The sequence below is a fragment of the Acomys minous genome (assembly GCF_964271855.1).
Source record: "Acomys minous genome assembly, chromosome: 7".
NCBI classification, from domain to species: Eukaryota; Metazoa; Chordata; class Mammalia; order Rodentia; family Muridae; genus Acomys; species Acomys minous.
Window position 1 is genome coordinate 103027477 of NC_140488.1, and position 16526 is coordinate 103044002.

General features: G+C 43.6%; 1 protein-coding gene across 6 annotated transcripts in view; it reads right to left on the reverse strand.

The window, feature by feature from the left end:
• SMC1A (structural maintenance of chromosomes 1A) overlaps positions 1-16526 on the reverse strand; it is a 57770-nt gene that overhangs the window by 40737 nt on the left and 507 nt on the right. For all 6 annotated transcript variants that reach the window (XM_084790012.1, XM_084790014.1, XM_084790011.1 and 3 more), the window contains exons 2-9: positions 8944-9132; positions 8724-8836; positions 5150-5353; positions 4821-5059; positions 3657-3915; positions 3427-3567; positions 2456-2538; positions 2107-2314 (exon numbers count right to left, since the gene is read on the reverse strand). In XM_084790012.1, the coding sequence (XP_084646138.1) occupies positions 2107-2314; positions 2456-2538; positions 3427-3567; positions 3657-3915; positions 4821-5059; positions 5150-5353; positions 8724-8836; positions 8944-9132 (1436 nt within the window). The remainder of the gene's footprint in view (positions 1-2106; positions 2315-2455; positions 2539-3426; positions 3568-3656; positions 3916-4820; positions 5060-5149; positions 5354-8723; positions 8837-8943; positions 9133-16526) is intronic.

The following is a 16526-nucleotide window of genomic DNA, read 5'->3' on the forward strand; positions in this document are numbered from 1 at the left end:
TGCACTACCACTAACCAGCATGGGACTGAGGTCTTTATCTATGGTATCTGATGCCATCTTCAGACAGTGTCAGAATTAGATTATAGGACACACAGCTAGTATCTATTGGAGAACTTCTGGTGTGTGGGGAACTCCTGAATGCGCACACGCACGTGCGCGCGCGCACACACACACACACACACACACTATGCTGTATTTATTGGCTGTGTGAGAGAGTAGGAAGAACACTTTGGCTTTATCCTATCTCACAAAGCAGACCCTATACTATATAGGAAAAGCCTATTCTGGCCCCAAAGCCACTGTGACAGCTTCAGGCAGTCACATCTGAATCTATAATCATTTTCAAAATGATTTTTATCATTTCATAGACTAGTCTGGTCTACAAAGTGAGTCCAGGACAGCCAGGGCTACATAGAGAGACCCTGTCTGAAACACCCCCCCCACACCCCCACCACCACAAAAAGAAAGAAAACTACACAGAACTATTTCTTTGAAGAGTACCTTCTAGCCCATCTCTTCCCCAGTCCTCAACGAGGAATGGATACAGCAAGACAAACCCATCAGGAAGACACAATTGTAATGAAAAGAACGTGTGACTGAGCTAAGGAGAGGGCTCAGTGGGTAAAAAGCACTTGTCACGTAGGAGGTAGGGCCTACATGTAAATCCCTAGAAACCACATAATACAGGACATGGCAGCACACATTGTCTGTAGTCCTCATGGTTCCTATGGGGAGATGAGAAGTGGAGGCTTGTGGGCCAGCTACCCTGGCATACATAGCAGAAAAAAACAACACAAGAGTCCGGAGAGATTTCTCAGTAGTTAAGAACACTCCCATTACCCACATGTGGCTCACACCCACCCCATAAGTTTGCAGGGGATCTGATGCCTGTGTACCAGGCATACATGTGGTGCATACAGACACATGAAAGAAAAAGACAAAAAAAAAAAGGATAAAAAACAACATAGGACTCTGTCTCAAATAAACTGTATAACAAGGACTGACACCTCAAGTTGTCTCTGAGCTCCATTTGCTGTGGCACGTGTACTCACAAATACAAACACACATTTTTTTAATAGTATGTTTAAGTGTGTATGTGCATATGTCCCCCAAGGCCAGAGGCATCAGATTTCCTGGAGCTGTAGTTACAGGTAGTTGTGAGTCAACTGTTATGTTAGGTCCTCTAAAAGAGCAGCAAATGCTCTTCATCACTGAGCCACCTCTCCAGCTCCCAGTAAATACAATTTTTAAATTGAAAAAAAAAAAAATCAGGGCAAACAGCACGAACAACAGTTCTTACAAGTTTTGCTTCTTTTTTTATTTTTATTTTTACATGCGTTTTGTCTATACACATGTGTATGTGACTAGTGCCCATGTAGGCCAGAAGAGGATGCCAGATCTCCTGGGACTGACATCCCAGACACTGTGAGTCAAGGTGCTGGGAACCAAACTCAGGTGCTAGAGAAGAGCAGACAATGCTCTTAACTCTGAGCCACCTCTCCAGCCCTAACTGTGCTTGACTGTGCAGGACAGTTTAGCTAAGTTTCCATTTTCCCAGCAATAAAAGTAGGACTATCTGTCCTGTCTCCAGAATGCTCTATAGCAGTCTCCCTGCACCTGGCACTCCTTCCAGGGGGAGGGAGGAGGCTCATGAGACTATGTCTGGGAAAGTATAAACTTGGAAGTTTCTAGGTGTTCCTCAGCTGCATAGAAGTAAACACCTGCTGGAGGAGAAGTCTCTGATGGACAGCTGCAGAAATAGGAATGTCTTAACGGTTCGCCGTCTGAAAGCTGTGCCAAGAGCTCCAGTACTGCTGCTCTTGTGAACTGTCGTCGCCAATGGGGTGGGCTTTTTGGTGATGCAGTTCCTTTTTTTTGGAGTCGTTCCTGCACTTGTAAGTAAGCCCTCACTCATACTCCAGTAGACTCGCTGGTTCACTATGTAGGACTTTGATGCAACCATTACTTTGGTCTGTCATGGGCTCCCTTTCTGCCTGAGCAGGTATGTGTGCAGCATGTGTCCCCCTAGAAAGTCTATGACACAGCACAGGGCAGCTGAGGTCCATAGTGAGTGAATACATGCTCAGAAAGTCCCTCCAGTCTTACCACAGAACCAGGGTAGAGACGCTTGATGCTTTCCATTATTTCTGCCTTTCGCTGCTGGCGGCTGCTCTCCTGACGGTCAATGCGCGCATCCCCCAATTGCTCCATCACCTGGTTCAGCTCCTTATTGATCTCATCAATCCGGCGCTTGGCCATCTCTACTTCTTCTGTCAATTCTCCCTCCAGTTTCTTCTGCTCCTCTAGGGACTGCCTGCAAAGGAAGGAAACACCGAGTTAGCCTGGCTGAGGAGACAGTACTTATGACTGAAGGGCACTGGTAGGCCTGCCTGAAGAGGGGCAGGGTAAGTATAAGAGATGTGGAGGGGGAGGAGAGGACTGCAGAGCCGCATACTTGCTAGTGGTAATATATTCCTCTAGCTTCTCAATCCGCTTCTGATTCTCTTCAATCTCCCGCAGTTTTTGCTTGATCTTAGCCTGGGTAAGAAATACATTCCATTACTAGAGGCTGAGCCAGTTAACCCAAGCCCATATAGTCTTGACTTATACCCCTATTGGCCTCACTCATCCAAAATTCCCACAGTTCCACACCATCTGTCATGATCTAATGCAAGAAGCCTACTAAAAAGCAAACACACACACACAGTCTAGTCTACTGATGATGAGGGGTTCTAAGGGCTCCAGTATCACTGAAAGGTATTTATTGTACCCAGCCCAGAGTTCCTCACCAATCTAAGGCTCAACCCTAAGCAAGGTAAAGCTTCAGATTTTTCTGACCTTGCTGTCTCATCTGTAAGATCTAGTAAGCACTTAACACAGAGTATACATTAATATTAATGTCTAGAATGTTCTTTTAAATATTTAAAATGTGTTTAGCTGAATACCTAGAAAATTATAGGCTATTGAGATACTAGAATAACTTTCTATCATTATTACTAATATTAGAGTGGCAGTAAGTGAAGTATATTTGGTAATAGTGTGAGCTTTAGAGACAGACTGCCCAGGTTCATCCTAAGCATGCAGCTGAGTAATTATGGGATTACTGTTATTACTAAGCAGATTGCCTCAGTACTATGATACAGTTTACTTGCTTTGGAAGTGAGGATAATAGAAACCATCCCCTAAAGGTAATCATAAATGAACTTAAGTGAATATATGTAAAGCATAGTACTTAGCACACAGTAGCTGCCTGATAAATATAAATTTCTGTTATCAAGACTATCATTATTTCCTTATTTAGGGATTATCACTCCCTGATCTTTTTGCTTGTTGTTGAAGCTGGGAACTGAATTCAGGGTAAATATGCTAAGCACACACTGCCACTGAGCTGCACATCTACACCTCATCCCTTGAATTTTTGCCTACCTCCGTCTCTACTTTCTTCCGCTCTTCTAGATCTAGACGGTCCTGGTCAGCTTTCTGGTCTCGGTTAAATTTCTCCAGCTCCTGAGCCAAAGTGGCTGCTCTCTTGCTAGCTTCTTCTTTCAATCGATGGTATTTCTTTACCTGTGTTAAAAACAGGAAAAGAGGACAGGTATGAAATCAGCCAACGTTAAGTCACCAGTCTTTCTGCCAGTAACCCTCTCAAGACTTACCTGATTCTCCTCCAGGGTCAAGTCTCTGCCCTGACTCTGACTCTCTTCCTCCATCCGTTCTTCAAACTCCTGTCGGGCCTTCTCCACTGACAGCATCTCCTTCTCTAGCTCATCCATGTCACCTTTCCGTTTCTTATAATGTTTCTGAGCATTCTGCAGAGACTTCTTGGCTGCCTCAAGCTTCTTGATTTTGTGGGATGTATTCTCTTTGGCTTTGATGTACTGAGGGCGCTTCTGATTCAACTCTGAGTCCTTTTCCCTTTTTGCCAGAGGGAAAGAGATAACCAGTTAGCCCCACAGAGGGTAGGGGCCCCAGGCTTTTTACTCCCAAAAGACGGACCTATGTAACCCTAGCCAATCTCATGGAAATACCTTAAAGAACAAGACCCTGATGTCCTATAGATCCTCAAAAACAAAAACGGGAGGGGGTGCCGTTTGAGTATTTCTTGTAATCAACACAGCATCAGTCCGGCATTCTAATTACCCCAAAGACAAAATTACCACCCTTGTTTCAACCTTTACAATTCTTTGGGGTTCTTCATAGCAATAGACTCCGTTGCACCCTCATAAAGGTCAAAACACTGTCCCCTAAGATTGAAGCCAACCCTAAGACAAGTCTCTCATTAATATGCTATGTGTACTGAGTTGCCTTCATCTGATCTGCTCACTCCAAATCCCTGTCCTTTAAGATTAAGAGCTCCAGAGCTCTCTTCTAGGATGGCCCTCTTGGTTATCCAATAGCTGATCTTCTCACTGTTCTTCCTCTTACTTGCTAACTTGTCAACCCAGGGCCTGGTTCTTTTTTTTGTTTTGTCTTTTAATTATTTGTATCATGCACACACGCACACATGTACACACAAACACATTAGTTAGTGTATGCAGAGATCAGAGGACAACTTCCACCATATGGATCCCAGTGATTTAACTCAGGTCACGTAGGCTTGGCCTCAAGCACCTTTACCCAGTGAGCTATGTCAAGGCTGAGCTACTACTTCCCCAAGCTTGACTATTATTCTATTGTAGTAATTGAAAGTCAAGAAATATGCCTGGTCACAGGGAAGACAAACAAATTAGTACATAGTAGACTCTAAGCTCAGAGGATCCCAAGAGAATAGCACAGCTGCTTAGTTTCTCACAAGTTACAGGCCAGGGCATGCCTCTTACTTGATCTCCTTCTCAATCTGCTGCTGTTCCCGCATCATTTTTCCCAGCTCTTTCTTCTTCTCCTTCAGTTCATCCTCTACCTTGTCCATCCGTTTCTTGTCCTTCTCAATCTCCTTGTTCTTAGAGGCCAGCTCCTTGTTGAGCTTCTCAATCTCTACTTCATTGTGGTAGAGCTTAAAGAGCTGCAACTGTACCTGTGCTCGGACCACCTCATCCTTCAGGCGCTGGTAGCGGTCCGCCTACGCAAACAGGAATGGGGACAGGGGTGTATCAGTAAGGCACTGCCTTTATCTTGGTCCTCAGATCTAAGGGGCAGCCAGGCCACCAACCTCTTCTTTCTCTTGTTTGGCCTCCTTGCGCTCAGCTGCAATATTTTTCTTGCGATGGTAATTAAATTGCGTGTCCTCTTCAGCCTTCACCATTTCTTTCTTTCGCTTGTCATACTCCTGTGCAAGTTCTCCCGAGCGACTAATTTCTTCAAATAGAGCTGTCCTTTCCTTGGGGTTCTTCATGGCAATAGACTCCACTGCACCCTGATAAAGTTCAAAACACTATTCTATTCAGACCTCTACTAGTTCAATTCATCCTGTCCACTTCAACTAATGCTACATTTCAGGGCCTTTTACGGGGTGGAGGACAGAGTAAATCCTGAGGATTAAAAGTCGGTATGTATTCCACTGAGCTTTACTCCTTCCTTTTAGTTTACTTTTCTTATTTTGAGACAGTCTCACTAAGTTGTCTAGGCTGGACTTGAACTTCCTCTGTAGCTCAGGATAACTTTGAACTTAAAATCTTCTTTCTTTCTCTTTCTTTCTCTTTCTTTTCTTTCTTTCTTTCTTTTTTACTGAAGATCAGAGTATGGACATGTGCTACTAGGTCAGCCATATTGAGCTTTAATGGCACATTCTCTGCTTCGAGCACAAAGAGGCAAATGCAATGACTAAAGCAGCCCAGAAAATTCAAGCTTGAGAGGCAGGAAACTTAGGTGAGGAGCTCTATTTGGAAAGGCCTTACACAGGCAACAACTAAGCTGACTTTGGCATATATGGAAAACCTAACCAAGAAAGAGGAGAGCAGGCTAGAGATCATATGAGAGACGCTGGGTTTAATCCTTAGCACCTCAAGAATATGTACATATGGTCTGGTATGAGAGAGAGAGAGAGAGAGAGAGAGAGAGAGAGAGAGAGAGAGAGAGAGAGAGAGAGAGTGTGTGTGTGTGTGTGTGTGTGTACACGTGCGTGTGTGTAACAAAGATAGAAAAGGCTATTCCACAATTCTACACACAGGAAAACTAACAAGCAAAGGCCTGCATGCCAAAGAAAGCAAGTGAATCTGAGAACTCCAAGTGGTTTAATTGGGCTAGATAGAAAAGTAAGGAAAAGACTACTGGCAGACAAGGCTACCAAGGTAGGAAAGAATTAAATGTAGTGGTTTCAGAACAATAGTCTTGCAAGTATGTTTTTTCATCCTAAGTCAAAGTTCTCCAACTTTAGCTAGTATCACAATAACCTCAAGAGCTTTGTCTAACACAAACTGTGCCCTACCACAGAGTCTGTCTTCAGCTCTTATATCTAGAATGGAGCCTTAAAAAGTGCATTTGTAGCATATTTCCAACCGGTGTTGACACTGCTGGTCTAGGAACTACAATTTAAGAACAACCATACTAAGACAAGAAGGAATCACTAAACTGCTTTATGGAAAGACAAGGGGGAAAAAAAGACTTGTGTCCTTATTAGACTAAGCCAGCTGAGGGGAGAAACTGGAAGGGGCCAGAATGGAATTAGGAAGCCCAGTAAAGAATGTGCTTCATTAGTCTAGAGGAGACATGAGAGACACACAAACTTGGAGATAAAGCAGGTCTAGCCAATAATGATGTTAAAACATCTAAAGGGGGCTGTAAAGGTGGCTAAACAGTTAAGAGTACTAGCAACTCTTCCTTCCAGAGGATCCAGGTTCAATTCCCAATACCCATATGGTAGCTCACAACCATCAGTAACTCTAGTCCCAAGGGATCCAACAGCCTTTTCTGGCTTCCATAAACATTGCATGCACTGGTGTATGTGTGTGTGTGTGTGTGTGTGTGTGTGTGTGTGTGTGTGTGTGTGTATATATATATATATATGTGTGTGTGTGTGTGTGTGTGTGTGTGTGCGCGCGCGCGCGCATATATATATATATATACACACACACACACCTACCTGCCATTAAAACACTCATACCCATAATATAATTTTTGTAAATGCCCACAGTTTGGGTATAATGGCACATGTCTTTAATTCCTGGACTTGGAAGGCAAAAGCAGGCGTGTGTGTGTGTGTGTGTGTGTGTGTGTGTGTGTGTGTGTGTGTGTGTGTATAGCTTCCAATTGCTTTCTACCTGCCATTAAAACACTCATACCCATAATATAATTTTTGTAAATGCCCACAGTCTGGGTATAATGGCACATGTCTTTAATTCCTGGACTTGGAAGGCAAAAGCAGGCGTGTGTGTGTGTGTGTGTGTGTGTGTGTGTGTGTGTGTGTGTGTGTACAGCTTCCAATTGCTTTCTAAATATTTCTCCATATACCTACAGATACGTGTGCAAGTTTCACATCTATTCAAAAAAAATAAAAATTCTTTTTATTTTCCAAAAGAGACTATTAAATAGACCATAACTGGTCAAAATGCAGAAAATAGCTGGGCGTGGTGGCACACCCTTTAATCCTAGCACTTGGGAGGAGAGGCAGGCGGGTTGCTGTGAGTTTGAGGCCAGCCTAGTCTACAAAGCAAGTCTAGGATAGTCAAGACTACACAGAGAAATTCTGTCTCAAAAAAATCAAAAAAAAAAAAAAAAAAAAAAAAAAAAAAGCAGAAAATAAGCGGTCATAGGATGCCAGCCCCAAATGCATCATCTATGACACAGCCTCTACACCTATGTTTCAGGGAACATTTCAGGAGAGAAGGCAGAAAGATTATAGGAGGCTGAGGGCCAGGATGACTGCTGTTCAACAGTCCTTCCAGCCTGGATAAAGATGGTGTGCCCAAGAACCCTCAACAATGTGGCTGTCAGCACAGACTTATGAAGACTATGGATGGAGGAAACTTTCACAAGGTTCCTGATGGTTGCTAAGAAAGGGGGAACCATTTGCCCCCTGTACCCCAACAAGACCTCAGCCCTAAACATGTACAAATAAGGGCAAATACTAAACCAGACTCAGTAGAGTTGTGTGTATAAATGAATGAAACAAATATAGGGGCTGGAGAAATGGCTCGGTGGTTAAGCGTACTTGCTGCTCTTGCAGAGGTCTCTAATTTAGTTCCCACCACACACATGGTGGCTCGCAGCCATCTCTAACTCCAGTTCCAGGGGCTCTAACACTGCCCTCTGGCCTGTGAGCATCAGGCACACATGTGGTGCACATACATACATAGAAGCAAACCACTCCTACATATAAAACAAAAATAAATAAAAAAATCTTGAAAACATAGAAGAGGTTGTGAATTCCAGAGGAGGTGGTTAGGGACTTGGAGAGGGAATGCGGAAATGATGCAAATATAATGTATAAAATCTTCAAATAAGTCAGGCGTGGTAATGCACCCCCTTAATCCCAGCACTCGGGAGGCAGAGGCAAGTGGATCGCTGTGAGTCTGAGGCCAGCCTGGTCTACAAAGTGAGTCCAGGACAGCCAAGATAACACAGAGAAACCCTGTTTCGAAAAACCAAAAATCTTCAAATAATTTTTTAAGATAAGAAATAAAAGCAATCTGCTGAGCATGGCAGTTCACACATTTAATCCTACCACCTGGGAAGCAGGGGCAGGCAGATCTTTCCGAGTTCAAGGCCAGCCTGGTCTATAGAGTGAGTTCCAGGGCAGCCAGGACTACACAGTGAGACCCTCCATTAAAAAAGAAAAAATATCCCACCTGGAAGACGAGGAAGTTACGAGCTTTGATGAGAATGCCCAACTTCTCTAACTCCTCACTGTATTCATGTAGCTGGACAACTTTGTTGTTGATCTTGTACTCGGAAGAGCCCCCTACAAGACAATGTATGAGTCAGAAAGGATCAGGTAGTCCTCCTAGCCTAGCAACTAGTCTCTCGACTTCCGTGGACACAAGCAGTCTTCTGATGAGCTTTACCTACCTACTATGACACGGGCAAAGGTGCGGTCCTCAGCACCCTCCTCAGAATAGACCATGCTGACAAAGGCTCGGTTGGCAGCTGGCTTGCCCACAGGTGCTCCATGTATGAGATCTCGCAGGGTCTTTACCCGCAAGTTGCTGGTCTTTTCACCAAGGACAAAGCTGATGGCGTCCATGAGATTTGACTTACCTAGAGGACAAGGACACAAAGCAGAAGAGGGAGCATTAAGAAAAAGAGAAGGAGGAAAGAAACAAAGGACACACTGAGAGTAGAAATGTGGGGCTGGAGAGATGGCTCAGGGGTTAAGAGCACTGACTGCTCTTCCAGAGGTCCCGAGTTCAATTCCCAGCAACCATATGGTGACTCACAACCATCTATAATGTGACCTGGTACCTTCTTCTGGCCTGCAGGTGTACATGTGCATAGAGCTCTCATATATACATGAAGTAAGTGAATATTTTTTTAAAAAAAGGGTCAGGTGTGGTGGCACACGCCTTCAATCCCAGCACTCAGGAGGCAGAGGCAGGTGGATCTCTGTGAGTTCGAGGCCAGCTTGGGCTACAAAGTGAGTTCAGGACAGCCAAGGCTACACAGAGAAACCTTGTCTGGAAAAAACAAAAAACAAACAAAAAGAGTAGAAATGTGTTCTAATTAGAGCTCAGACTGGAAGAGAGAAAATAAAATCCCTGTTGTGAGAAAACCAGATCAATGAAAAATCTTTTGCAGTTATTACTCATAGTAGCCAGACACTAAAACCCCATGTAACGAAACACGTATTTACTGACTAGATTGTTCTACAACCTTTAATACAACACAGACAAAGATGATTTTTACCCTATAAATTCAATAGCTTGACCTCAACCATGTAAAAATAAAAGCAGGCTGGACAGAGAAGGAAATCAGTTGCATTTTAAGTAAGTGTAAAATTTCAGTGTTCTAAGACAGAAGAGATCTAGAGACTTGTTGCATAAAATTGTGAATATATTTAACACTACTGAATTGTATACACTTAAAAGCAGTTAAGTTGGTAAATAGAATTCCTGTTAAGGGCATGTTCCAGTTATAATACAATATGAAGCATACAGCATCGGCTAGGAAATATCTTGCCAAAAATTATTTAAGTCATTAGAACCACACTCCAATTTCTAGGAAATGTAGCAAACAAAGGAATCTGGTGAATAATACAAGGAGACCTTAAGATAAAATAAATTGTGGGGCTTAGTGTAATGGTATACCTCCCCCCAAAAAAGTGGAAAGACTATAAGGAAACTGATATGGTAGCATGCTCGTAACCCAGCACTCAGGGAACTCAAGCAGGAGGATTAAGAGGTCAAGGTTGGAACTGGGAAAGATGGCTCAGTAGTGAAGAGTACTGGCTGCTCTTCCAGAGTACCCAGGTTGTTTCTTAGCACCTTTATGATACCTTAGCTACCCATATGCTAGCAGACAACTGTCTGAAACCCCAGTCTCAGGGGAAAAGACACCCTCTTCAGGCTTCCACCAGCAGCAGGCAAGCATATGGTACATAGACATATATGCAGACAAAACACACATACACATTAAAAGTTTCTTTAAGCTTAAGAGGTCAAGGTCACCCTTAGCTCTATAATGAGTTAAAAACAAGATTGTGGGATGTTCCACAATAAAGTCAGGCGGTGGTGGCACACACCTTTAATCTCCGTACTTAGGAAGCAGAGGCAAGCAGATCTCTGTGAGTTCGAGGCCAGCAAGGGCTACATATAGAAACCCTGTTTCAAACAAAACCAAACCAAAAGCTTCACTGTCTGTACCAGGAGTGTACCTAAGAGGTGGGGATTCACTAGCACATACAAGGCCATAGATAGCATCCCCATCACTAAATAAAGCCAACGTATAAAATGAGAAGGGCTTAGAGAGCCATTCGAGAATACACAACATTACTGAGATATATGCAAATAGCCCATGGGTGTTATTATAGGCTTATTGTTTATTTATTTTTAGGGAAAAATATCTACACAGTCCAGGCTGGCTTCACATTCACAAGCTTCTTGCCTCAACCTCTCAAGTAATAGGTTGAAGAAAAACTAGATAAATGATGACAAGAGAAAATTAATAATGGTAGGAAGGACGGTAAAATGTTATTAAGTCTTCAATTTATTTTCAAGTGATTAAACACACACGTACGTGTGGGGGGGGCTGACTCTGAGTGACTGAGACTGGCCTCAAACTCTGAGATTCACCTGCCTCTGCCTCCCAAGTATTGGGATTAAAAGTGTAGGCCACCAGCCACCAAGCCCTGCTAGCACATATACATTTGACAATGCTCATGATATAAAACTTGGGGAGAAGCAAAATAAGAAAATGTATGAACAGGCTGGTGGGATAGCTCTGCAGATTAAGTCACTTGCCACCAAACCCGATAAAGTTTGATTTCCCCAGGATGCACATAGAAGAAGGAGAGAACAGGCTCCTGCAAAGCTGTACTCTGACCTCCACACTTGCACCAACTTTGCCACACAAGCATGAGGACCTGAGGTTAGATTCTTAGTACTCACATAAAAAGCTAGGTGTGGCGGTGTATGACCACAACCCACCATTGGGGAAGCAGAGGCAAGAGGATACCTGAAGCCTACTGGTTAGCCAGTATAGCCCAGTTGATGACCTTCAGGCTAGTAAGAGATTCTGTCTCTGTCTCAAAAAAGAAACTGGAGTTGCCAGATGGTGGTGGCACACATCTAAAATCCCAGCACTCAGGAGACAAAAAGAGGCAAAACTCTGAGTTCAAGAACAGCCTGGTCTACAGAATGAGTTTCAGGACAGCCAGGGCTACACAGAGAAACTCTGTCTTGAAATAAAGAAATAAATAAGATAAAGTTACCTTTTTAAAGAAGACACCTAATGCTGGGCGGTGGTGGTGCACACCTTTAATCTCAGCACTCAGGAGGCAGAGGCAGGTGGATTTCTGTGAGTTTGAGGCCAGCCTGGTCTACAAAGCGAGTCCAGGATTGCCAGGACTACACAGAGAAACCCTGTCTTGAAAAACAAAACAAAAAGACACCTAACATCGTGATACACAAACACACACACAGTGTCATTTTTAAAATAATTAAAAAGAATGGAAACTTGGTATACTCAAGTCTGCTCAGATATGCACCACAAAAATCACATATTTTTATTTTTATTTTTATTTTTATTTATTTTTTTTTTTTTGGTTTTTTGAGACAGGGTTTCTCTGTGTACCCTTGGCTGTCCTAGACTTGCTTTGTAGACCAGGCTGGCCTCAAACTCACAGTGATCCGCCTGCCTCTGCCTTCCGAGTGCTGGGATTAAAGGCATGTACCACCACGCCCTGCTATATTTTGAAAACTTTTTTGTACTTTTCGAAATCACTCAGTCTAGTCTCTGATCAGACAAGGAAAAAAGAGAGAAACTTACCAAAACAAACTTGAGTAGCAAAACCAGTACTAAGTTTTTGATTTTTGATACAGGGTTCTGCTGTGTGGCCCTGGTCCTCGCTATGCTGTCCAGGTTGGCCTGGAATTCAAAGCAATCTTCTTGCCAGGGCTGAGATTATAGGTATATGCCATCACAACTAGAAAGTACCCGGTTCTCAAACTTTTAAAATTTATGTTACCAAAATTACATCACTAGTATACTATTTTTAATATATGTGGCTTCTTTCAAATACTCAATTTGTGTATGTGTATACATGTATGTGGAAACCAGAGGTTGATGCTAGGTGTCTTTTTTGATAACTGCCCACCTTATTTTTTGAGACAGCATCTCCTGCTAGCCTGGAAGCTCACCAACTTGGGTATATTGGCTAGTCAGCAAGCCTCAGTTCCTTTCCTCTCCACCTCGCCAGTTCTAGGTTCTTAAGTGGTTACTGAGAATCCAAACTCAGTTCTTCACGCTCACAGAGCAAGCACTTTACAAACTAAGCCATATCCACAGCCTTGTCTTTTGTCTGACAGCATCGTGGACTCTTTAATTCTTGTTAAAATGCCAATGCATAATCAGCTATCTTCTTAAGAATACTACATTATATGATTCATGCAAGTTTGTGAGTCACGTTCACACTAATTACCCAATTTAGCTTATCCAAAGTCTTAGGAAATAGGTATTTCCTCTACTTTAAAGAGGAAGAAAGCTAGTCATTCCTTAAGTTAAAGCTGTCAGTGAGCCCTTTACTTCAACTGACAGGGTGACAAAACAGTCTCCCTGCATCAGCAGCTTCAAGATCCTTGCTCATTGTCCTTCATTCTGTTACCTGTTTGTTAAAAACCTTAAAAAATAAACCTTGTGGAGATGGGGGTGTGAACCAGCTCAGTGTGTGCTTGCCTGGTATGTACAAACCCAAACACTGGATTAAATCAGCTATGGAAGTATATGCTTGTACTTCCAGCACTCTGGAGACGGAGGCAGGAAGATCAGAAAGTCACCTTTGAACTAAATAGTTTGAGACCAGACTGGGATATAAGGTCCTATCTCAAAAACAAACAAATGAGAGCCAGGCGTGGTGGTGCACACCTTTAGTCCCAGCAATCGGAAGGCGGATCACTGTGAGTTCAAGGCCAGCCTGGTCTACAAAGTGAGTCCAGGACAGCCAAGGCTACACAGAGAAACCCTGTCTTAAAAAACCAAAAAACAGTTCAACCATGTTCATAGCGGCCTTATTCATAATAGCCAGAACATGAAAACTGCCTAAGTGTCCCTCAGTAGAAGAATGGATAAAGAAACTGTGGTACATTTACACTATGGAATACTATTCAGCTATTAAAAACAAGGAATTTCTGAAATTTGTGGACAAATGGACTGAACTAGAAATGATCATAATGAGTGAGTTAACCCAGAAGCAGAAAGAGTCAAATGGTGTATACTCACTTATATCTGGACACTAGCTCAAGGGTCATGTCCCATGAAAGTCTTTACTTACCAGGAAAGTGGGACAGAGGGAAGGACATCCTATTGGGACTCTAGGTAAAAGAAGCATGAGAGAATGTGGAAATGGAAGGATCCAGAGGGTTCTAGAAATCTACAAGTAGAACATTATGACAGGCAGATCTGGGCCCAGGGGTCCTGCTCAAACTATGGCACCATCCAAGGACAATACGTGCAGTAAACTTCGAACCCCTACCCAGATCTAGCCAATGGACAGGACATTCTTTACAGTTGAGTGGAGTGGGGACTGACTCTCACACGAACTCTGGTGCCCCATATTTGACCACGCCCCCTGGAAGGGGAGGCCTGGTGGCACTCAAAGGAAGGATAGCAGGCTACCAAGAAGAGACTTGATACCCTATGAGCATATACAGGGGAAGGAAATCCCCCTCAGTCACAGTCATAGGGGAGAGGAGTAAGGGGAAAGCGGGAGGGAGGGAGGAATGGGAGGATACAAGGGATGGGATAACAATTGAGATGCAATATGATTAATAAAATATTTTTTAAAAGAACAAACAAATGAACAACAACAAAAACCAAGGTCTACTTGGTACTTAATAAATGACAGATCTATCATTATACAATCTAGATTCAACTGTCTCTCTGGGTGCAGCAGAACTAGCACGTCACGTACATTGGAATTGAGTCTTTCAAGCTCCTATTTTGAACCTTTGGGCTTCTCCCTTGATTTTGAAGGATCACGCTCCATATCTACAAGCTGCTTTTCCTCACATTTATTCAATGTTGTAAACATTTTTCTAACATGCAGTGTGAACTGGACACCAATAAAACATCTCAAGGAATGGCTTCCTGAGAATAATCATACACAACTGATGAAGATTTTTAAAAACTTAAATGTTTGACAGAAAATAAAGTCTGTGTGCCAAAGAAAAAGCAATTTACAAAGTGGGACTCAAAGGTCAAGAAATGCTTCATAGAGCCAAGCTCTGAAGAATATACAGAGACAGAAGGCAAGAGGATTAAGAATTTGAGGCTACATCTCAAAACAAAGAAACAAAGGCCAGGTAGTGGTGGTGCATGCCTTTAATCTCAGCACTAGGGAAACAGAGGCAGGTAGATTTCTGGGTCTAACATTAAGGCTAGCCCAGTCTACAGAGCAAGTTTCAGGACAACCAAGGCTATACAGAGAAACCTTGTCTGGAAAAACCAACAGGGTTGGGGGGGGGATGGTTAAAGACCCAGGCCAAGGGGCTTTTTCAAACAGCTGGATTATAATTCTAACAATGCTGAGGAGACTGAATTTCAACAAATGGTACAATGGCATTTTCTACAAGAGTCACAATACCAAAATCCTAGGAAACTAAGTGGAAGTGAAAGCATTACCCCTCTAGGCCAATGGTTCCTAAACCCCGGTTGGGAGGGAATGAAGTAACCTGTCATCCTCAACCCCACTTGCATCCCAGAACTCTGGCACAGCCTGAACATACTTTTGATGGGAAGCAGAGGTGCTGTTATTTAGTGGGTAGGAGCCAGGAATACAGCTAACCATCCTCCAATGCACAGGGCCAACCCCACAATGAAGCGTGTGGCCTAAAGTGTCAGTGTTGAGAAACACTGCTCTAAGCAGAAAACAAAACACAGGCAAGAGTCCAGTAAAGGGGCTGGAGAGACGGCTCAGTGGTTAAGAGCACCACCTGCTCTTCCTAAGGTCCTGAGTTCAATTCCCAGCAACTACATAGTGGCTCACAACCATCTATAATGTAACCTGGTGCCCCCTTCTGGCCTGCAGGTAAACAAGCCGACTGTATACATAATAACTGTATACTTAATAATAAAATAAATCTTTAAAAAAAAAAAAGAGTCCAGTAAAGGTATTCGCTATGAACTACTTTAAGGCACAGGTGGCCTATCAGGCCAGACAATAAGTAAAGTAGAACACCTCTGCAGTGGAAAAACCCAGCAAAGATTCTCAACGAACATTTCTAGAGATTGGTGAGAGGAACTCACGAGCTCTAAGATTAAATTAAGATATGAAATAGTAGGCCTAAGTAGGAAAATAATCTAACCTACCAATCTAACCTTTTCTACAGAACATTTATAGCGGCCCAAATATTATCTTATTCGTACTTTATCTTCTTCCTCCTCTAGAGTAAATTTCCCGTGATCACGGATTTGGCTTATTTTCTGCATAACCTTAACTGATAACGCCCAAAACACTCCACAAATTTGGCAAGCGAACAAGTTCAGGATTATTTACGACTTCCTGGTAGGAAACGGGCAAAATCAAGGCAACAATCTCTTAGGAATGTAGCGGGGCGGGGGAGCGGGAATAATCCCACACTACAGAGCTGGCTCTAAAATTCAAAAGTGCCTCAGCCCAGCCGAAGAAAAGAGGAACTGGAGCGTTCCGGCGCGGGGCGCGGGGCGCGGGGCGCGGGGCGCGGGGCGCGGGGCGCGGGGCGCGGGGCGCGGGGCGCGGGGCGCGGGGCGCGGGGCGCGGGGCGCGGGGCGCGGGGCGCGGGGCGCGGGGCGCGGGGCGCGGGGCGCGGGGCGCGGGGCGCGGGGCGGGCTAATGCAGAAGGTAAGCTACTTGGGACCGGATGCCAGGACAGAGTTAACGTTTCCTAGAGATGTCAAACAAGACCTTCCTAGGTGGAACAATAAAGACCGGAAGGGAGCCTCCGACCAAACTACTGGCAGCA